Here is a 23,851-nt window from a genome sequence, read left to right as displayed (position 1 = left end):
AAAATCAATACAAGAGGGAAAACAACAAAATGTAACAATAAAGCTAGAAAAGTACAAGTGTGGCTGACAGAATTTTATTAGGCTCAGTGCCTGAAAAATGCGCAGTTACGTAAAAAGCTTTTCAATGTAGTTTCTCTTATCAAGAGTTCTGGCCAAGTTGAATTCCCAGGAATGGCAATTCATATCTTAATATTAACTGCTCTGTTTGGTTTATTTAATGCATGTTCTCTGCTGTATACGATTATATACAGTGCTATTACAATATAAAATTGTCATTGTTTTCCATTTAAAAAAAATATTTTACATGTAAATAATATAATATCAAGTATCATCACCATAACCTCAACTGACATTGGGAGACCACCATATGGGAATGCAAATCTCCTTTTCAATGGCAGATTATGTGCTACAGTCTTGTTACTAAAAATATTTCTATACATTTTAAAGAACCAATTTGAACCCAGTCACAGTGTGTTTGGTATTTATATACATACAAGTGTTATGGGCCACAAACACACTGTAAAGTTTCAGGAGTGGCAACCCAAAAGATTCAAAGCTTGTACCACTTTCCCAGAGGTTTTTCTTGCACCGCGCACAAGAGAGACACATCCCTGACGTGCTTGTAACACTCACTGCACAGAAGTTTTGTTAATGCGGTTGTCACTATACGTGCATTATTCAGTTCATTCGGTTGTAGAATGCGGTTCTCACTCCTGTAGAAATTACTGAACTGTGTGTGTACTGAAGAGGATTTAGCATTCAAATATGAGCTGACAACCGAATTTAACTGAATGTGTACATGGCCATAAAAAACTGTAATTCTGCAAGTATCTCTCTGATTTGGTTTGCCGCGTAACAAATCACACAATGCAATTATAGAAGTATTAGTAATCAATAATATTTCTCTTTCGAAAGCTGTTTTGTGTCAATCTTGTTTCATACAAGTTTTTTTTGTGTTGAATATCAGTCCAAAATGGCCAATGACAGTTTTAGCTAACAAATATCACTGCATTGCACCACATTATTTATAGAGAATAGGCTTGCGCTGCTGAAAACAATCTTTTTATGTCCACTGTGGTGAAAATCAAGTTTTTAATGTTGTTTGTATGTCTATGTGGTGATTTTAACATGCTTTGAGACAAACCATGTGTAAATTCATAAGTCAACACCATTGCTGAGTATTTTCTCCTTAAAACTGCAGTGAACCAAAGACAGTTTCAATATCAGTGTTTGAAATCACTGGTGTTCTGACGTCACAAACTACCTTGTAACCAATCAGATCAACATGTGATCGTCAACGAGTGGATCTCTGAGCTGGAGTGAGTGAGCGAAGGCGGGCTCATTTGCATATTCATAACATATATTAGAATACATTTAGTATACTAAATGAAGGTGTGCGTGTGCAAGGGTTTAGAGTTACATTCAAGCTATTTAAGCCATGAAGAATTTTTTTTCAAGGAAAAAACATTTAAACATCATTTTGGTGATCAAATATGAGTTTTAAGGGATACAATTATTGACTACAGGGGGACCTTAAAATATTTTTTAAAATAGTATCATTATTGTAAGACAAATTGTATCATTGTTATTTTCCCATTCCTCACAACTCAATCAAAGCTCAAGGATCGGCTCAACTCAAGATATTGTCGTGATATCTTTTCTTGGAAGCTCCTCCACCATAATCTCAAGTCAAGAGCAGATGGACAAAGGCAGGAAATACATTATGAAAATTTAATTTGGAGGCCCTTTTTGTATTTGCTCAATGCTTTTAGTGAAATGAGGAGCAGCCAGCTGCAGCTAAATCAAAAATAAAGTAGTTTCGAGCGCTCTCTCCATTTCTCTCTCTCCCACAGAGCGTGTGCTACGGACTGATGCTTGCTGATGGCTTCACACAGGGGGGCCGTAATTGTTATTTTTGGCATTTGGTATAATAATGTGATGACGTTAATTTATTGTACCATGTTTTTTTCTGCTCTTTTCTAAAACGACAGAAGGCTTTGCACATCTTTTGATGGATTGTTTATGTTTCCCCTACCTACATACTACAGCGTTGTGTATATAATGAACATGGATAGATAGCTTTTTTACATTTTTGTACTCAGTGATACCAGTATTTGTAACATTGTATTGTGGGAAACAGTACACAGTGCAGTTGTGTACATTTTAACAAATATAGCAGACCAAGTATTCAATTCATAATTCTTGATTCCCAAAATGTCAGATGTATTGTTTAATGTATAAAAACCTAATATTTCTGTGGTTGAAAAATATTAAGTGTGATCTTATAGAGACAAGTCAGTTATTTTCTTTTACATAGGCCTCCCGAACTTTGTAAATAAAACATCATATATTGTTGTTTCTTAGGTATAGGTTCCTGCTGTATCAGTAGCCAATGAGCATGCTGCTCAACATTCAAATACTTGCCTATCGTTTGCTGTAGCAGTTTGCAGCATGCTTTCAGAAACCCTCCACCTTCCCCAGCTCCACATGTATAGATCTGCTATGGGGCTGATTCATGCATGCTTGTACAGCAGCAGCGTGTCTTATTTGCTAACAGCAACATATTGTCTCAGTTGTATGGTTGAATCCAACACGAAATAGTCAGAAATTCACTCAAATAGACTTTAATCCATGAACAGAATTGCATAGCAGAATCTCAGGAGAATAAACACGTTTACCACACTAACGCAATGACAATAACCGACAAGGAATAGAACAAAACAGGGAGTACTTATATGAGTGTACGCTTACACGACAATGATATTGCTTAAAACTGAGAAGTTATTCCCTTGAGTTTTTCGCGTACAGACGACACCATTGTCGAAACGATCCCCATTCACACGGATCCGCAAAAGCGACTAAAAACGCTGTAATCTGCTGCCAGGCCGTTAGATGGCGATGAAACACCATAGACACGTAATACGCATGACATCATCATTTTCAGAGATTTGCGTTTTTGTTGTTTATACGGACACCGTATTCAAAAACTTGCACTTTGAAACCTGTTTTCAAAAGTTTGCGTTTTCAGGCCCCCAAAACCCTGTTGTCATGTAAACGAACGGCCAAATCACATAAACAGCCCCTAATATTAACAAGATTAAGGATACTAGCTAGGAAACAATCAAGGCTAAGCTGAACTGAAGCACAAGAGACAAACATATAGGAACGAAAATGCTAACTTTTTTATGCGATATGATGAATTCTCTTAAAGCATGGCTAGCCCAACATTTCCTCTTCCTTAATGAAGACCTGACTGAGGTCATTGTTTTCGGCCCAAATAAAAACTCTCAGTGTATAAGTCTATCGGCTTTTAAATCCCCAGGGGTGCGGAACTTAGTGGTTCTTGCTGACCAGCCATTAAAATTTGACAAACAGATCTCATCCGTAATCAGTTCCAGTTTCTACCAACTTCGTCTATTGGCTAAAATCAAAGGCTTTCTCTTTATTACGTGTCGGCTAGATTACTGCAATTCCTTACATTGCGGTATATCAAGTTTTCAATTTGCTCGTCTTCAGTTAGTCCAAAATGTTGCGGCCAGACTTCTACATAAGTGTCGCAAATATGACCTCATCTCTCCGATTCTCAAATCTCTACACTGGCTGCCAGTTCAACAGAGAATAGATTTAAAAATGATACTCTTCGTTTTTAAATCTCTTCATAACTTAGCTTCTGCCTATCTCTCTGAACTTCTTCAGCCCTACACTCCTTCCAGAAGCCTAAGATCCAACGACCAGGCTCTGTTGGTAGTCGCTCACGTTAGACTTAAGCGTAGATGGGAGCGTGCATTCGCGGTGGTAGGGCCAAGACTCTGGAACACCCTGCCCCTTGAGATTAGAACGGGCCCTACTCTGTCTGTTTTCAAGTCTCTATTAAAAACCTATCTTTTTTCTTTAGTATATTGATCTCTTCTCTAATGGTTGATTCTCCTATTTTATATTTGAGTTTGATACTGTTTTGCCACTCCTGTATTTCTTGTTTCCTGTATCCTGCCACGCCTGTATCCTGCAGATCTTACTATATTTTAATCTGGTTGTTCTGTAAAGCACTTTGGTCAGCTAGTGGCTGTTGTAAATGTGCTATACAAATAAAGTGAACTTGAACTTGAAAAGACAACTAAACAAAACATAAGCCTGACACATATTGCACATATTGGCAGTGGAAAAGTTCCATATTTGCTCTGCAGCAGCATTAACTATGATCAACAGCAGCAGCGTAGCAGATCTTTTCCACCAAGACAAAACACATTAACATGGTCATATTCATTACCATGCTAAACTCTCAGAGTTGTCACGACAGAAATGTACTTTATGTATACACTATATTGCCAAAGTTTGCCTTTACAAGCGCATAAACTTTAATAACATCCCATTCTTAATCTGTAGGATTAAACTCTTCTGGGAAGGCTTTCCACAAAGTTTAGGAGTGTGTTTATGGGAATTTTTAACCATTCTTCTGGAAGAACATTTGTGTGGTCAGGCACTGATGTTGGATGAGAAGGCTTGGCTCGCAGTCAATTCATACCAAAGGTGTTCTCTCGGGTTGCAGGCCAGTCAAGTTCCTCCACACAAAACTCGCTCATCCATGTTTTTATGGACCTTGCTTTGTGCACTGGTGCGCAGTCATGTTGGAACAGGAACAAACTGTTCCCACATAGTTGGGAGCATGAAATTGTCCAAAATGTCTTGGTATGCTGAAGCATCAAGAGTTCCTTTAACTGGAACTAAGAGGCCAAGCCCAACCCCTGAAAAACAACCCCACACCATAATCCCCCCTCCAGCAAACTTTACACTTGGCACAATGCATTCAGGAAAGTCCCATTCTCCTGGCAACCGGCAAACCCAGACTCGTCCATCGGATTGCCAGACAGAGAAGCGCGATTCATCACTCCAGAGAACACGTCTCCACTGCTCTAGAGTCCAGTGACGGCGTGCTTTACACGGCGTGGTTCTACAGTGTGAGTGCAGCGGTGATCGCGAGCTTCTGAGCCCTCAACTGCGTTTGCGTCTTTTTAAAGATGGCATTCCATCCGTGCGTTTCTGGATGCGGGATCCCTGTCCCCCTCTGAAGGTCACAATGGTTGCATCACGTTTTTGAAAAAAAAAAAAATATATAGCTTTTGTGGATAGTTCATGTTCTCATTGCGAGAACATGAGTATTGCGGTGTTGAGATCGAGACTCGCCTTCATACTTGAAGGTAGAGTCCCCATTACCCTGCCCTGCTACGGTGCCGTGCTGGATGGGTGATCAGAGGATCATAGTGAGGCTTCCACCCGGTAACCAATACCTGTGGGCTCCTCACTCCTCCATCACACCGCAGCCGGAGGAGCCCCCCTTAGGGGAGGAGCCCCCCTTCCACCTCTGGAAATGATGATTCGGCTGCGTTACCTCCCTCTGGCAGTGTAGTGTTGCTCGAGCCATTTCCAGAAATTTCAGCTATGCTGAAACGGGCTGCCGAGGCTGTCGGGCTCGAGTGGAATCTTCCACCGTGTCCCGAACAATCTCAGTTGGAGGATTGCTATCTGGGGGCATGCCGTGCTGGTTCTCAGCTCTCCGCCCTAGTGTCTTTCTTTTCCAAAGTGCATGGAGAGCTTACCAGGTCGTGGACGGCACCATTCTCTGCCAGGAACGGCCTGAATAGCTCCTCCTCCCTCACTATCCTTGACGGAGGAGCGGTGGTGGGTTACGAGGCTATCTCTCCAGTGGAGCGGTCTGTCGCGACACAGGTGCATCTGTGTCCAGCGGCCAATGCCTATTTGATGGAGGATCCTCGTCTCCCCCTAAGGCCTGTGAGTTCTGAACCGTTCCGATGGGCAGAGCTTACAAAGCCTGTGGGTAAGTCGCCTCCTCTTTGCATGCCATGGCATTGCTACAGGTCTATAAGGCCAGGGCACTCATGGACATGCACGAGGGTAGCCCAGACCGTGCGCTCATAGGTGAGCTCCGTACTGCAACCGACCTCGCCCTCCGGAGCACGAGCAGCGGGCCGCCGGGGCAGGATGTGCCGGACGGCCTCCGTCTGCGCTTGGGTGGCAAAGAACTGTTGGGCGCAGTTCTCCACCACGTCGCCGAACAGCCCAACCTGGGAAATTGGGGAGTCCAGGAACCGAACCTTGTCCGCATCCGCCATATCAACCAGGCTGAGCCAACGACGGCGCTCCTTGACTCTCTGGACTGGATACGTGCGCCATTCTTGCTCCAGTAGAGTTCCTCTTTAGCCGAACCCTGTTTAGTTCCTCCACACCCTTTGGCAACGTCCGATGCCTGGGCTAACATTCGTATGCACTGTTGGAACCTGTGTTAGGCTGGATCCCATATGTTGTGATCCCTACGATGATCCCATATGTGTATTCTTCCATGGTACGGCTCCCTGCGACGAGCCCATGTCTTTCCTTGGCAGAAGGTGGCAGCACTAGTGGCGTTTTAATTGGGATTCCAATCAGTCGACATGTCCACTACGTTGAACGTTAGCAACTGAAAGGGAACATCTCGGTTACGTATGTAACCCTCGTTCCCTGAAGGAGGGAACGGAGACATAGTCCAGTCGCCACTATTGCTGGACCACCGCTGACTCCGGGTTTCGCTCGGCTCCTCAGCGAAAAACAACTGGTGCGTGCATCTACATCCGTATTTATACCCGCGCCACGGGGCTCAGTGTGAGATGCATATCTCACACGCCAATGTGCATTGGCTCGTTTTAACAGTACTCGAAGATGACAGGCTCCCTAAGCGTGATCCCAATCAGTCGACAGGGTTACATACGTAACCGAGACGTTCTCCATAGTGAATTCCATAGTTTTATTTTGTGTCATTATTTGTTAAGTGTTGGTTTAGTGCCTCTGCAGTAGTGGTTGAACGACTTCAGATTTTTGAAGTCGACTGTTATGATATCAAAGTCGAGTTGCTGTCGACTAGTCACTGACGTCATTCATAAAAACACAAGAGATGTGACTGCTTTGCAACATGCCACAATTTGCAATTTATTAACATAAAATTATATAGATGCTGACAGACAGCTTATGGGGCTGTTTACACCTGGAGAATTCATGCGTTTTTACTGATCTGATTTATCAAAACGATTCCATTTACACCTGGTCACATAAATATGTTTTCGCAAAACGGATATAAATCCGATCTTCAAACAACGCGCTATATGCAGATTTAACGGAGTTCACGTCACCGAAAGCAACAGTAATGAGCTGCATTTTATTGATCATCAGCTAATTTCAAAATCAAAGACCCCAATAAGAGAGACAGCACTGGTAAGATCATTTTGTTTCTTTACTTTTAACGAAGATGATTGTGTGTTAAGCGTCTGTGACTTACATTCACTTTGATTTACGATAGTTTGCACGTTGGCTTTATGAATAGATGCTTAGCTGCGGTGATGCGTGTTGCCATAGCTTCGTCATATAATGAATATAACATGACATATAGGCTAACACGCTCTCACACATTTTTTTCAGCATTTTTGGGAGAAGTCCAATTTACATATGCGGTTTCAACAACCAGATGCATTTATACACGTGTCCAGTTTCGTCTGTAAAGTGGCCCAGACCTCCTCATGAAGTGGTTTGAGCGATCAGATTTAAGTCCATCTCGAATGCGTTTCGGAGGGCATTTAGCCTACACCTGGGGCCTCATTCATAAAACTGTGCGTAGGATCCTTATTAAAAGTGTACGTGCGCCAGAAAGCTAAAAATGGCGTACGCAAAAAAATATTCAGACTTATAAAACCGTGCGTACGCCAGAACCTGCGCAGAATTCACTTTATAAATCCCAGTTAACGGAAGATTGTGCGCACATGCGTCTCCTCCCCGAAACAACCATATAAGGAGCTTACAACGCCTAGTTTTACTATCCATATCCTCATCTGCATATCATTTGCATATGATTATTCATCCACGTGATAACATGTTTAACCGTACAAGACATTAGGAAAATATGAAATGCGGCTGTGCTGTCACATTAGTTACATTATAAAAACTAGTAGCCTATCCTTGCCTTGTTTTTGAATAAATAAATCAAATAGTATAGAATACATTTCGGAGAAAGTTTTTCTTAATATTTTCCACTGGCCAAAGAGTATTTTTAATTGATTTATGTTTTTAATGGAAACAGATAGACCTTGTTGTGCATTATTTGCACGAAACCATTTTCTCAGACAATCTGCTATTATCATGATAAGCAATTATCTCTGTAGTTAAAACATTAAAACACAGCATGCAAGAGGAAAAGTGTTCGAAAGCATTGCATCCACAACAAATATTTCTATTTATTGAATATAATTTTTTTGTAACTTCTCAGTAATGATTTCATGTAATTTAAGTGTTTAACTACATTAATCCGAATTGCATATTTAATCTAAATCTTTACAACAGAAGCAAAACAAAGTTTAAATCATTGTTTTATTTATTTAAACTGTTATTGTGAACATGAACTGTATTTATGATTAGGACTTATAATGAAGATTTACCGTTTTAGATGCGTTATGGTATGTGTCAGTTTCACTAAACAGCCAAACGCGCTCGCTGGCACGGACATTTAAGAAGGGATGGATGTTTGCTTCATGTGATAGGCTTGGTTTGTGAAATTATATTTATATTATCTTTCTGTATATGTATAATTTTCTTTAGATTTTCTGTCTAAAATTGACCAAAAAGACATTTAACTCCAGCTCACCATCGGTGTCGCCAAACTGCTCCATCTCCAAAATGTTCGTACGCATGGATCAGAGTTTGCGTGCAGGTGCGCAAATTTTTCCGTCAAGTTTGTTTTTATAAATCACAACTTATGCGTCGTAAGTGGCGTACGCCTCTTTCAGGGGCTGTTTTGTGCGTACGCAATGGTTATAAATGAGGCCCCTGGTCTTTTCACGATCGGATAGCAATCAGATCACAGAAACACATGAAGTGGCCAGATGTAGCTAAACAGACCGCTGTTTATATCATCAGACCGCTGTTTACATCATCATTTAGGATGAAAAGAAAAAAGAAAAAGAAAAAAAAAGCTATAAATTCACATCTGAGCGTTAGTGATGGATCCAAGTAATACAAAATAATATTCCAATTAATTGCGGGTGAATTAGAGATGCATTAATATGTTTAAATAAATATATGAAAAAAATAATGTTTTAATGATTTTAAAATAGACTGAACTCTCATTTCCCGGTAATACAGTGAGCGTGCGTCATGCTTTTACTTTCGTTTTCAACAATATAGTGCTAAGTTAGTAAAGTATTTCCACACACTTTATGTACCAATGCTGTTTTCTTGCTGCAATGACCCTCTGGGCTCTTCATCTGTTGTCATCTGCAACGCGGCCATATAGTATCAAAATTAGCGCAATCATATAGTGTCACATGATCAACGCGACTAGTCGACGTCAAGCTTAAAGCGTCACGGCATTGCATTAAGGTGATCGACTAGTCGGTTCAACCCCTACTCTGCAGACACAATTATGACCTAAAAAAATTGCTCTAAAAACACAGAATTTGCAGAAAATCTCCTAGAAATCAATTCCAGGGGCAAAATATTGCTCCTTATTTAAAAAAAGGTCAATTTCTAACACTGTTATGGTTGCAATTGAACAGGAAAAGACTGTCTTGTTTGACAGACTTGTAAAGTGGCCAAACATAGATTGTTTTGTTTATATACGGTGTTTAGAGGTAGGTTATCAGAAATATATTTTGCCACAATAAAATTTTTTTTACACAATAAGATTTTTATTATTATTATTTATTATGTTTTATTTATTTTTTACATTTATTTACTATTTTTTATTATATATTCAGTTTTTCATTTGGATTTAAATTTATAATTTTAAGATATTTATTTATATTTTGGGGAATTTAATTTTTTGTAAGTTATTTACTAAATCAGTATTCATTCAAACCACAGAACATGTTTAATAAAGTCCAGCATAATAAAAAAAAGTATTTCCATGACATTGATTGAAGTGGAAGTAATTAATTTGAGAATGAATACAAAAAATATGTCCAATGTATTCCAATTGTTACATTAAAGTGTTATTTCTACCTCATTTAACCAATAAAAGTAAGTTTCTTGGAATAAATTCATGCATTTAGGTTGATTCAGTGATGTTAAATAATATTTTTAACTTGAATAAAACTAGTTAATTTAGGTGTTAACATTAACATAGGTTACTATTTTTTCAGTGCATGTAAAGTGGCCAAACACAGATGCTTTTGTTTATACAATTTTAAATAATTAATTTCTATATTCATATTTTTATTTCATGAATTGTTTTAATCGATTTAACACATCAGTATCCAAACCACAGGATTTTCAGTATACTCTTTACATGACAATTATTCATTCATTCATTCATTCAAATAAATAAATACTAGAAGACAGACCGATGAACAGGCTCATGAAAAGACCTCAACTCAACGCTGGTCAGGAGGAGAACAAAATAAGATGTCACCCACTCTTAAAACCCGGTATTTGTATTTGGCTCTCTCAGGCCGACTGAATGGAGTGTTTTCAAAAACAGATATGACAAAAACATTCAGTATCTTTAGCCTCTATTATCAATCCTCAGAATAGCCTGTGGACTGAAAAGACTTGTATAATAAGATTTACCAAAAGTGGAAAATAACAGCTGTTTTGGAAGTTCAGATAATGGATGGTGAAGGATTGAAAAGCACTATGTGGTCAGAAATGCATTAAGAATCTTTTCTGAAACTCTGAGTGTTACAAAACCTGCTTTGTGTCGTCTCTCCTGTTTTGTGTTTAGGGACTTTGATTTTGATATGTATTTTCTGTTCCAATTGTTCAATTGCTTCACCATTTTTTAATTCCTGTTTGCTTTTGCTGTGCCCCCTTTTATTTGCGACCATAGTTACCCTTGTTTGTTCCCATAGTGATTAATTTCCTTCTCCTGTCCCTTGTTAGCCCATTCATATAAATCCCAGTGTTTCCTGTGTTCATTGTCAGGTCTTGTCCTTTTTATGGCTGTAATGCTGGTTGCTTTACTCAGTTCTTGTGTTCAGCAGTGTATATTTTTGTTATTTTATTATTAAAGACTACTATCAGCATTTGGATCCATCTCTCCTTTGTCTCAGAGTTACAATGAGTTTGAGTTTAGCCAATTCAAAACTCACCCCAACTTCAACGTGATCCGAGCCTTTGTCGTCCTGCTTGTGGAGAATCTCAAAGTAGTATCGTCTGGAGGCCATGAGACTAAAGGGGAAAGAACGAACATGGAATCTTAATGTCTTTCATTTGTAAGTCCTGTATTTTCATTATTTCATCACCATATCATATTTTATCTTATCATATTCTATATTGTAACATTGTACCATATCTTATTAAAGCAATAAAGTGAATTATTACTTTTACAAAATGGCAACCACAGCCATTTACATGACAAAAAACAGCAATGTTCAATAAAGTTACTTTTATTCTTTTAATTGGGAAAATAGGCGTGGAATAACTGTGGAAACTCAAAAAGTACTAAATGTTAATATAAAATATAAGCAGCTTTACAGAAATAAACAGGAAAGTAATGATCAATGATGGTAAACAGAATTCAATTCTTCTGTAAAGCATCTCTAAAGGCCCTGATATACTCACAGCGAAGTTCTTATTTGTTCTTCGCTTTGGGGTAAAAAGAAGTTTGAAAAAAGTGAGCAGTGATACACTGTTAGCAAACATCCAACGCCACCCACGCTGCTGAGACCGATGTTTAGATGAATATGTAAATATGTGCTGTGCGCTTTCCTTTCAGTAACAAAATAAACATGCCACAAAAATGAAAGCAGTAAGAAAACAGCAGTTAAGAAAGCATCAGATCATAGCGATGTGGAAATGCTCTGCAATTTGCCACTTCAGTAAAGTCACGTCACGTTTATTTACCGCTTCATACAATAGATTATAAATATAAATTGATTAAAAGCAGCAGCTTTACAGTATTAAACATGACAAAACCGTGTCAGTGTCTCTTTCAATTACAATTAAAAGTTCATTTTCTACAATAAAGTGACTCTCCAGTGTATTCATGCTTTTACTCGCAGATGTCTGACCTCGAGGGATTGAACAGAAGAAATGAACCGGAGAAGATTTCCACGTCAAAGGCGGCAGAGCCTCAGATCCCTGCCTATCTATTACGTTATTGCTGCAGATCAATGGTAGTTCGAAGGGGTTTACCAGACGGAGCAAACTTTTCCGGAAAGATCGCTTTGGCAAGCTGTTTCGAACTCATGAAACAAACTTTGTTTGGGCCTGATTTTGTTCGAAATGACGTCACATTAGTTTGTTTTTCCGATTTCACTTGAACTATATGGGGTCCTTAAGACAATAGTGTCATTGTTCAGCTGAGGTCAGTTTAGTGTTTATTCAGTTCTGTTCAATAACTGTGTAAAGATCATCAATTATGGAAAAAGTTTAATTCAGCTATAAAGCAGCTCTGTAGAAAACAGTGATGTCATCGTCCAGCTCAGTTAAGTTCTCATCCAATAGTCTCAGTGCAGTCAGAACAATAATATTGTTGAATATTAAATGCCACACATTAAGCAAGTCAAAAAAAAAAAAAACTACTAAACTCCATCAGTGACAGATATGGAGAAAAAAAAAAAAACCTTGGGAGAAATCAGGCCCAGTTCTCCTCTGGCCAAATAAACCAACATGGTATGATTATGATTCCAGTCTGCATCACAAGTCAGATTTATATAATTCAGAATATTTTATCAAGTTGTCTGGTTCCATTGGTCTTTGCTGAGGATATGTGCCGATGGCTGTCTAGTCTATTAATATACTGCATTGTTTTGTATAATATATATCCAAACGGAACATACATTGTAGCATATTTTATTATCATGTGCCACATCATATATAATGATGTATCACATCATAGGTCAAAATATTGTATCGTACTGTATATTGTAGTTCCCTTTCAGTCATTCACGTTAGACGTTACGACCAGCACAGATTGTTCCACGAGTGTCTGCGAGTGCTCTTCAGGAAGAGGCCTGTGCTATCCGGTGTTGGTGTGACGGCGCTTTAGAGGTGGTCGTGATCTCCAAAATAGCATTTCCTGCTGTTCATAACAGCCCTAAAAGACATTTTTGCACACTGCAGGCTGCAGTATTCCCTTCCAGCTGTGCTGCAGCCATTTCCCCTGTGCACTATAAGAGGGCTACATTTCTCTGAAAGAGCAAACACGGGTGTGACACTGCATCTTTTTAAAGATGTCCTTCCACCCGTGTGCTTCTGGATGCAATCGTTACCTGGCGTCGACTAACAGTCACGGTCGTTGCCACCTTCAGGGAGAGCAGCGTTGCCCGAGTCTGAGCCAGAGATAACCGCTATGCTTTTACAGGCTGTCGAAAGTCTCAGGGCTCGAGTGGAGGCCTCCACCGCAGTGGCGGCTTGTCAATATACACCCCCATCAAGATTACAGAAATATACATATACAAAAATTATATAAAAATAAAAAAATAAAAAAAATGTATTCATACAACGTGCCGGCTGGTAGTAAGAAAAGCATCAGCATTTAATAAAAACTGGCTTTAATCGGTCAACTATTTTCTATGTTTTTCAATATGTTTCATGCGGTTTCATGGGCAAGGGACGCCGGACAAATGGATGTCTATGTGAGACTTTAAATTTTCGGCAGCATGTGACCTGAAGCTGGTCTCTAATTGGTTTCTTAAAGATTCTCCTCCGGGCGCAAGTTGTTGCGTCCCTGGCCAATCAGAATTGGATATATGTTATTTTATCCAATCTGATTGGTTCTCGTCACCTGTCATTCAACTACTGCGAGTGTGCAGGCGACACCACTTTGACTCCACCAAAACCTTGCTAGGCTGACAAGTGACAACCATTTTTGTATAAACAATGGCCGCAGTTAATCCAAATTCTGTAATTTATTTACAAAAAAACCTGTTCACAAGGCTTTCGCTTGTAGAAAAAAAAAGGATAAAGGATCTCGGACCGGAACAACAAGATTTACAAATCAAGCAGCAGGCCAGTGACAGAGGACGAAGGCTGATGACTGATGAAGGAGCCCCCCTCCCCCCCCCCCAAAAAAATTATTATCACCAGCCTCCACTGTTCCACCGTGTCCCGAACGTGTCTAGGTTGGACATTTGGTATCGCGGGGCGGCCCGAGCTGGTTCTTAGCATGAGGAGGTTACCAGATCAAAGACGGCATCTTTTTCTGCCCGAAACTGGTCTGGACCCTCCTCATTACCCTCACCCCCAGTGGAGCGCGAGGTTGTGATGCAGCTGTGTCCAAAGAGCGCTGCCGCCTGGAGTAGTAACCCACGTCTCCTATCCATGACCTGTAAGTTCTTGTCCGTTCTCATGGCAAAGGATTACAGAGCTGCTGGACAGGCTGCCTCCATCCTGCAAACCATGGCTCTCCTGCAAGTGTACCAAGCCAAGGCACTTAAGGAGTTGCACAAAGGTAGTTCTGACCCATGGCTGATCCAGGAGCTGCGCATGAAAGTCACTGCGCGTTCCCTCGGTCAGAAGATGGTGGTCCAGGAATGCCATCACTGGGGGAACATGGCTGCCAAAAATAAATTCCTCCACTCCCCTATCTCCCAGGCCGGCCTCTTTGGCGATGCAGTCAAGAACTTCGGCCAGCAGTTCTCGGCTGCACAAAAGAAGGAGGCGATAAGACACACCCTTGCCCGGCGTATTATCCAAATTATCCTATATCCAAATTATCAATTTACCAAATTATCAATAAAAAGAGCAGTTTCCTCTATCTCTGGAATCTGAAGATGGCGACACTATGCATTGCCACCCTCATTCCCCTCTCCTATCGCCAGCGGGTAGCAGTGTGCGGTTCGAGGACGCTATGCCTTCTCACGCACCCCCTGCCCAACCGTGGAGCCAGGTAAGTGTTGCACCGTACACTCAGACCCCATTTCGGGATGCTATGGCGATATTAGAGTGTTGGTTGTGTATTTGTATGAGTTGCTCTCTGTGAATCTTATGTACTCTGCTATGGCACTCATCTCATCAAAATCACATCTCCTCAAATGGGCCACATCTGCTGTTTGAACAGCACAATAAGAGGCCTGCTTGATTTCACACCTTATTACACCTCCAAATGTGACACGTTAAAAACATCACTGTGCCATGATCTGTCAATCTCCTATCAATACAGAACTAATGTAATTTACAGAGAACATAACAGTATTTAAACAGTCAAAATCTTTGGGGTGAGGCTCCATATTATATTTACATGCACTAATTATTTTATATTTGTTTTTTTGGTGCCCTGGCAATTTGAGAGATGATATTTGCAACATGAGGCTCCTGATGAGTAAATTTGCTCATGAATATTCATGAGTGTGGCTAATGCATGAGACATAATTCTGCTCAGATGCTAACGCAAATGTCTTGTTTGCTCCGGTAAGCCGATGAAATACTGAGAGCAAATAGAAAGAGGGAGAACAGATGTGGGAAAGGGATAAAAATCGATGAATTGAAAAGCAAGAGAAATGAAGAAACCAGCTACCTATGGTGGCTCTATAATGCAGAGTTTAAATTATTATTTTTATATATATACACACACACACACTGAAATTAATAAATAAATATTTATCTAATGAATATGTATCAGACAATGGCTGATATACGGTTTGGTATGTTAAGACTGGTATTAGGGGGTCTTGTCTCTTCACAATTCAAACACTGCAGTAATGTACTGTAAAATTAGCAAAAGAATGAAGACCATTTAAAACGAGAAGGAATTTAAAAGACGAAGAGACAAAAAAGAGAAACCGATGAAGTGTGTGAGTGAACGAGAAAAACAGGAAGTGTGATAAAGTCTGCGTTAAAAGTAGAAAATAGACCCTCTCAGCGGGAATAGGAGAAATTCTCAAGAGCGAGAGAGGGACGAAAGCTCTCAGATTGAGAATTACGGTCAAAGGAGGGTGTCGGTGACAGTGCAATTTCCTCAACTTCACACCAACTGATTCACTCTGCCCGTCTTATATTCCACACTACAATCAATCACAGCAGGTGTGCAAGCTTCGTGCCAAAACAAAAAGGACCTTCATAACGTGGAGTGGGATACAGGAAATAGGAAGACCTTTCACTCTTCTGTTCAGAAACCTATAGTGAGCTTCCCAGCTAGGCAACATTTTTAGGCCTCACTGCGCAAAGGTTGTTTTAAACCATAAAAAAGTCTAAGGCCAAGTTTGTTATGTTTCATCCAAGACTACAAAGTAAACTGAACTAGGATGTATTCAGTAATTCGGCAACTTGTTGCACATTATGTATTTTTTATGCTTAGTAGCACACTGAACTGTTAGCTTAGCAACATGCTAAAATCATGCTGACTAAACACACCATAACACCTTTAGAATCTCCATTAATGTATTTTAAGTGATAACATATGAATGTCTACAAAGAGATACAGTGCAATGTTTTAAGTAATGCATGGGAGTTAACTAATATTCTGTTTCACAACTCAGAATTATAATTAATTTTTCACCTCCTACTTGAAAATAAATGACTTCTAGAACGTTGCTCAAAGCCGGATTTCAGACCTGTGAACTCTGAGCACATCGATCTCCGACCTCAGCAAGACACATCCAAGATGAAGGCGACTTCTGCTTCCAATGAGCATAGCGTGCCGTGGAGCTAACTTACCTCAAACCTTTAACTTTACATAAATATACCATGATTATTGCATCACGTCAGCTGTTGCTAGTGAATGCAAGCATTATGTGTTCATTTTTTTCTGCTTTTGCCATATAATTGACAGAAAAACATGAAATTCTCTTGTTTTGTCATTGTGACATCATGTGCCAACATGTGAACGTGCTGTGTAATTTGACTGAAACTCATTGAGGTTGGAAATTGGACGTTTAGTCTCAGATATTATAAATTCTGACCTCTTCTCGAACGCGGCATAACATTAGGCTGTTTTGTGATGAAACTGAAGTAGCGACAGATCTTTTATTCTGTATTCTGATGTACATCCAAGTAAATTCAATTATTTGAAAAAAAAATAGGTTTTATCAATCATTGTTGATTGGATGAAGGCAGATTTGAATGTGAGCTTGCAGTTAATTTTAAGAAAATGGCAGAGTTTAAGCAGAACAAATGATTGGTGAAGTCCGGCGTAAGACAAAGAGAAGTCTGTTATTTTATTGGGGAAAAAAAATTAAAGTTACAACATTTTGATTTGAAAAAAATGGTAAAAAAAAATCGACTTTAATATGTGCTAGAGCTTTAGAACACAAAAAACAGTAGTGGTGCTTTAAAATTAAAAAGTAAATTTTTAAAATTTGTATACACTACCAGTCAAAAGTTTTGGATCGGTAAGATCTTTTATGTTTTTAAAAGAAGTCTCTTCTGCTCACCAAGGCTACATTTATTTGATAAAAAAACACACCAATATTGTGAAATATTATTTCAATTTAAAACAGCTATTTTCTATGTGATTATATAGTAAAGTGTAATTTATTCCTGTGATCAAAGCTGAATTTTCATCAAGGATTAATTAAATTGATCAAAAGTTACAGTAAAGACATTTATAATGTTACAAAAGATTCTTCAATAAATGCTGTTCTTTTGAACTTTCAATTATTCAACTATTTTCAACATTGATAATAATCATGAATGTTTTTTGAGCATCAAATCAGCATTTAAGTATGATTCCTGAAGGATCATGTGACACTGAAGACTGGAGTAATGATGCTGAAAATTCAGCTTTGATCACAGTAATAAATTACATTTTAAAATATATTAAAATAGAAAACAGTTATTTTAAATTGTCATAATATTTAACAATATTATTATTTTTATTTTTTTTATAAAAAAATGCAGCCTTGGAGAGCAGAAGAGACTTCTTTTTAAAACATTAAAAATCTTAACGATCCCAAACTTTTGGCAGTGTACATTATTAGCAATTCTCTTGTAGGATCGCAGTTCATTTACTCTGAATCAGTGTGTAAGACTGTGCGCGTGTGTGTGTTTGTGTGTGTGTGTCTGTGTGTGTGTGTAGGTGTGTGTAGGTGTGTGTAGGTGTGTGTGTGTGTGTGTGTGTGTGTGTGTGTGTGTGTGTGTGTGTGTGTGTGTGTGTGTGTGTGTGTGTGTGTGTGTCTGTGTGTGTGTGTGTGTGTGTGTGTGTGTGTGTGTGTGTGTGTGAGCACGCTCACGTCCAGGAGATGATGAATAAAGCCACAGTCAGACTGAAAGAGAGAGAGATAGAGGACAAGCTCCTAATTGTCTGACTAATTGCAAACTCTGACTCAGTCTCTCAGTAACTGTGTCGAGTCGAGCCCAGACATGAAGATGAATGCGAGGAAGAATCTAACAACCTCATTACCGTCACACTCTATGCCAACAAGATCTGTCACAAGTCATTTTACTTTACTTTGTCGAACAGAACAACACTTCACCACAGAAACAAACAGCAAAATGCTTATCTGGTTACACAATGTGGATTTAACATCAGAAGCAAGTGACGAGTGAAAATATACGATATTTGAGAAAAGGTGCATCGCCTCTCTTTTGCAGGATAAGAAAAATAGCCAGGACAACACAGTCTGTACTGACAGCAAAGTCAGATGGGACCATATTGCTACTGAAGTCTGACTTCACCAGAGTAGATAGCATTTTTAGTCAACATTAAATCCATTTTACATTCTATAATGTGACATATTTCTGAAAATAAGTAGGATTTTTATTTTATCAGTTGCGAGTAAATTGGTTGGTGAAAAGTAGCCTCTGGATCAATGAAAAAATAAATAAATAAATAAATAAATAAATATATAGTTTTCAGAAATGTAATCTTTGTTTTTGTTAGATTCCAAAACATTTTATAATATTTTTAAAGAACCACAGAGATTTTTGGCTCTAAAAATATGTTGAAATGTGATGAAACCATCAAAAGTAATATATTTTCTTTAAATTATGTATCTTGACCATCATTAAAAAAAAACAAGATTAAAAAAAATTCCCAGAAAATGTACAAATGTCATGAAAAATTAAACCGTAATTTTCATTAGGTTTTTGAAGAGTCACACCACTTGACATTTTCAAATGTTTTAACTTGACTTATCTGCTAATTTAAGAGATTATATTTTTCTGCATGTTTTTGCATGTTGGTTGTATGACTTTAATTTGTCAAACAAATTATTCAAGGTTTTCTTTGGAATAATTTAATTAATCTATTGAGGCTTTTCATTGTAATATCAAGACAACTGTATTGTCCTGACATTTCTGACTTCATGGCCACTGAATATAAAAAAAACGTTCTCATCATAGAAAAAGGTATATTAAAGTTAATTTATGTGAAATGAATTTTAAATATATATATTTTAAATAAATTCATAAATAGAGACTGGTGACATCAGTCTAATAAGGAAAGTCAAGCAAGATTTTGACATAAGATGGTGAAATAAATCTTCCATGTTTTTATTTATTTGGAACAATGTTTGATGATAACGTCCTGGTTGCGTATGCAACCCACCGTTCCCTGAAGGATGGAATGGAAGACGTAGTCGACGTCGACTGAATGGGGATAACGCCAGGGAACCTATCATCTTCGAGTACTATTGAACGAGCCAATGGAATTGGTGTGTGTGTGATTCGCATCACACACTCCGACCCTGCGGTGCGGGTATAAATACAGAAGTGGATGCACGCACTAGTTGCTTTTTGCTGAGGAGCCAAGCGTAACCCAGAGTCAGCGGTGGTCCAGCGGTAGTGGCAAGGCGACTACGTCCTCCGTTCCCTCCTTCAGGGAACTTGGGTTGCATACGCAACCAGGACGTTCCCTTTCAGTCGATAACGTCAGACGTAGTCGACGTCGACTGAATGGGGATAACCTTTGAAAACGCCACTAAAGCTACCACCTTTCAGTGCCTAGACCAGTGTTTCCCAAACTTTTTTCAGTCGAGGCACCCTTTGAAAATTTAAAAAAATGTGTGGCACCCTACACTAGTGTTGTCACGATAATACTTTGATACTATACCTTGAAATGTATTGATTTTCAATACCACAGGGAATAACTGCCGTATATAGGCCTACTGTCATATAGATATTTTTTAATATTATCAATTTTTTTGTCCATCCATTTAAAGTCTAGGAAATCATTAATTTCTTCTGCAGAGATCACTTTACATGATGACATATTTAATTAAGGCTTTTATTCATAATTCAGCAAAACATTGCTCAATTACCATTGCAAATCTCACCTAAATGTTTGCTCACTCAGTATAGGCCTATTTGTGTTTTTATATTGGGATAATTTTGTTATAATTGCACAAGATAGCTTGTTTTTAATATATTTTATAATGTAATAATTTCACAGTTAATCTCCAAATTAATGTATAAACAACATAAAGACAGTATATTTTAAATAATTGTTTAATGGCATCTTTTTTATGAATGAAGCCCAGTATCACTGATACCAATACTGCTACTGATGTCAGGAAATACACAGAAATTGAATAAAGTTATCAAACACTTTACAGTCTTCACTGCATAAATAATAAATTAAATATAGATGAATCCTTATTAAAGCTAAAAGTGTTCTTTAGTCAAGAGCAGTGAGTAATTTTCTCTGTTACCTGTTCTTTGATTCTGTTGTCACTGCTGCACTTGTTTATCTCACACGCGTCCCATCTTCTCACAACTCTAATTTAAGATTTTAACTAATTTAAGACAGCTCTCATCAGGATACTCAACAAAACGGACAATTTGGCATAACTGTGTGTTATTATTCGTTCAAGCACGAAAGAGAAGTCGATTCTGGCACGCGATGCGCGTCGTCCTGTGTCAGCAGGACATTCACAGACAGCGCGTTCTCTTTTGTCTTTTCGCGGTTGCATGGTTTAAAAGCATTTGCATGAATAAGAACGTGATTATATAATGTAAGGCTAGCCAAAGGATAACAGAAAAAACGGATGCTGCGTTAATTGTGTTTAAATATTTTTTAGCGTAAAACTGAAAAACATTAATCGCACGCGTTACCGTTGACAGCAGCACGGACATAACCGATGTGTTTGTGAATATGCGGCAAGACGGACGTTGTGAAATTGTTTCGTGTGTATTTGACCGTAAGCGCAACAAGCCATGAAAAAGAGGCAGCTTTATGTGTGGACGCTGGGAATGAAGCACGAGAATGAAATCATGCGGAACCCCCGCAATTCAACGAACGCAGAAAACTTATGATTTGCATTTTTTATTATAAATTTGTGTGCATTATTTGTTGTTATTAGACGCTTCCGACGATGCGAGATTGATGATACATTTTTTTTTTTTTTACACATTTTAGCAATTTTAAAATGTTTAATGGAGTATTTACACGGCACCCCTGCTCTCGCCAGAAGGCACCCCAGGGTGCCGCGGCACCCCGTTTGGGAAACGCTGGCCTAGACAAAAGCCTCCTGATGCGCCCGCAACTTTAAGGTGGGGAAGGACAGGGCTTAGGCCAGGGAAGTCACTGCTGTTCCTACAGGACCACTGGGAAAGCGTTCCCCGTACATTGGAAGGAAGGGACGCTGCGGAAGCCACATCCTACTAGGGTTGGGTATCGAGAACCGGTTCCATTTTAGAACCGGTTCCAAAATGCCAAAAACCGGGGATTTGATAAGACACGCGCATTTCGATTCCGCTTATCGATTCCTTACTTTGGTGATGCTCGCTCGCGCATGCGCGCGCGGTGAATGGCAGTGAGCATTTGTTTACTGTTGTATTGATCTGCCAGGACCTGCCTGCCGCACATGCGCTGTACGTTATATTTACGATGGCAGAGCGCGGCAAACGTTCAAAAGTTTGGTTAAGCTTTTCAAAAAAAGATGAAAATACAGCGAATTGTATAACATGCAAGAAAGACATTTCATGCAAGGGAGGAAGCACCTCCAATATGATGAAACATTTGCTTCAACACGGGGTCAATTTGAAGGAATGCACCGCATTTGATTCGGTGCGATCTCTCAGCAGCAGTACCACAGGTTTCCACACACCAGATAAAGCTACTAGCAGCAGCAATACCAGTCTCTCACACTCAGGTACAAAACACAGATGAGCAGACATTCGTCTTCGAACTAGAGCCGCATAATTCTGGATTTGTTTAAAATTGTTGTGTTGTTTTGTTTAAAGTGGAGATCATCATGAATAAATACATCAGACAATTAATATGAGTCGAGTCTATTAAATGTATTTTTTTTTGAATGAATACTTGTTTGATACTCCATAAATACTTTTTAGTTAATGGATGATTCACCATTTCTGAACGAATCTTTTGAATGAACGATTCAATGAAAAAAATACATTTAACACTCACTTGCTGCCACCTATTGGTCTAATAATGTAATCAACACAATCTTTATTTGAAGAGACTCCATTCACTTTAGCCATGAAGGGGAAGATGAGCAAGGAGAGAGTGGATGAATGTCACAGGGCAGTGACAAGATTTGTGGTGAATTCCTTAAAGTGTTATATATATTGTAAATTAAGACGCATTGTCACAGTTTTACTGGTAATAGCCTAAATGTGACAAGAATAAAAGGTAGAATTGTTACAAGTATTTGCTCTCCTTTTTCTCTCCAATAAATTTTGGAATCGAAACCAAGAATCGTTAAGAACCGGATTCGATAAGCAGAATCGGAATCGGAATCGGAATCGTTAAAATTGAAACGATACCCGACCCTACATCCTACCCAGAGGAAACGTGGAGAATACACATATGAACTGGGCGGATGACCAGGCAGTATAACATATGGTATGTCACTGGGGTGGCTCCAGCCTAAGAAGGGGGGAGACACACCGGACAGTGACGGCAGAGAGACTCTGCCGAGGGAAGACACGGGCTCACCGTAGGGAGCCGTATCGTGGAAGAAAACATATGGGATCACCGTAGGGACCGCAACATATGGGCCCAGCCTAACACAGGTTACACACTGCTTACGAGTGGTAGGCCTAACACCAGACGTTCCACACGTCCAACGTCGAAGGGGTGAGAGGAACTCAACAGGGTTCGGCTTAAGGGAATTCAACTGGAGTAGAAAGCGCACGTATCCAGTCCATAGTCTGTCGGCTTGTATGGCGCAGCAAGCCGACACTTGAACCGGGCTCACGGTGAAACTGGCTTCATGAGAAGGGAGCCCACGGGAAGCAGCGGTTCAAAAAGTCGCCAACTCTAAATCTGTCAGCAAAGCACTCTGTCAACACTCATTATAGAGGAGCTCGACACCAAAGTGGACATGAGCATCTCGGAATCTTTCACCGAAAATAAGGCAACCACATCAGTGGGCCACCCTGCTTGGAAACAGCCTTCCCTCTCTGCTGATTCCTAACAGATAAGTAGCTGGTCTGAGGTCTAAGGCTGCATTCTGTGCACGTCTAACGGCTATGAAGCTGACGGACAGAGAAGCCAGGGCTGGGTCTGCCTCCTCTGGGCAGCGCTTGCAGGCTCACCACCTGATCCTATTACGGGAGAAGTAGGAACCTTGGGCACAATCCAGACTGGGGTCTCAGTTCGTGAGAGTTAACCGGCCCGAACTCCAGGCACAATACGTTGACCGAAAGCGAGCAAGTCCCTACCCTCTAGTAGAGACCATGCGAGCAGGAGAACTGATTTAACAGAATTTTTAACTCACTGCCTGCAGTGGATCAGGGGTGGTCTCTGCAGTGCAGTTGCACCAGAGATAAGGCCCAAGAGGATAAAGAGGGGCGCAAGGTTTTATATTACCTTGCTCCCTCAGGAACCTGACGATCAGGACGTGCTTCCCATGCTTCTGCATCATGACGTGCGTCAAGAACACAGAGGCAACATCACTTAGAGGGTGGAGGAAAACAGCCTACTCCAACCCATCTTGCAGGAAAGAGAGCACTGAAATGATCGAAAAGCTTT

At 39.6% G+C, this 23,851-nt stretch overlaps 1 protein-coding gene across 3 annotated transcripts in view; it reads right to left on the bottom strand.

Annotated features, from left to right (window-relative positions):
• b4galnt4a (beta-1,4-N-acetyl-galactosaminyl transferase 4a) overlaps positions 1-23,851 on the bottom strand; it is a 225,297-nt gene that overhangs the window by 31,383 nt on the left and 170,063 nt on the right. For all 3 annotated transcript variants that reach the window (XM_077211313.1, XM_077211314.1, XM_077211315.1), the window contains exon 8: positions 11,124-11,202. In XM_077211313.1, the coding sequence (XP_077067428.1) occupies positions 11,124-11,202 (79 nt within the window). The remainder of the gene's footprint in view (positions 1-11,123; positions 11,203-23,851) is intronic.

This window comes from Siphateles boraxobius, unplaced genomic scaffold (genome assembly GCF_051911475.1).
Source record: "Siphateles boraxobius isolate OS27281-9 unplaced genomic scaffold, OSU_SipBor_1 65, whole genome shotgun sequence".
Lineage (NCBI taxonomy): Eukaryota > Metazoa > Chordata > Actinopteri > Cypriniformes > Leuciscidae > Siphateles > Siphateles boraxobius.
The sequence above is the reverse complement of the archived record's forward strand: the minus strand, read 5'-3'. Positions and strand labels throughout refer to the sequence as shown.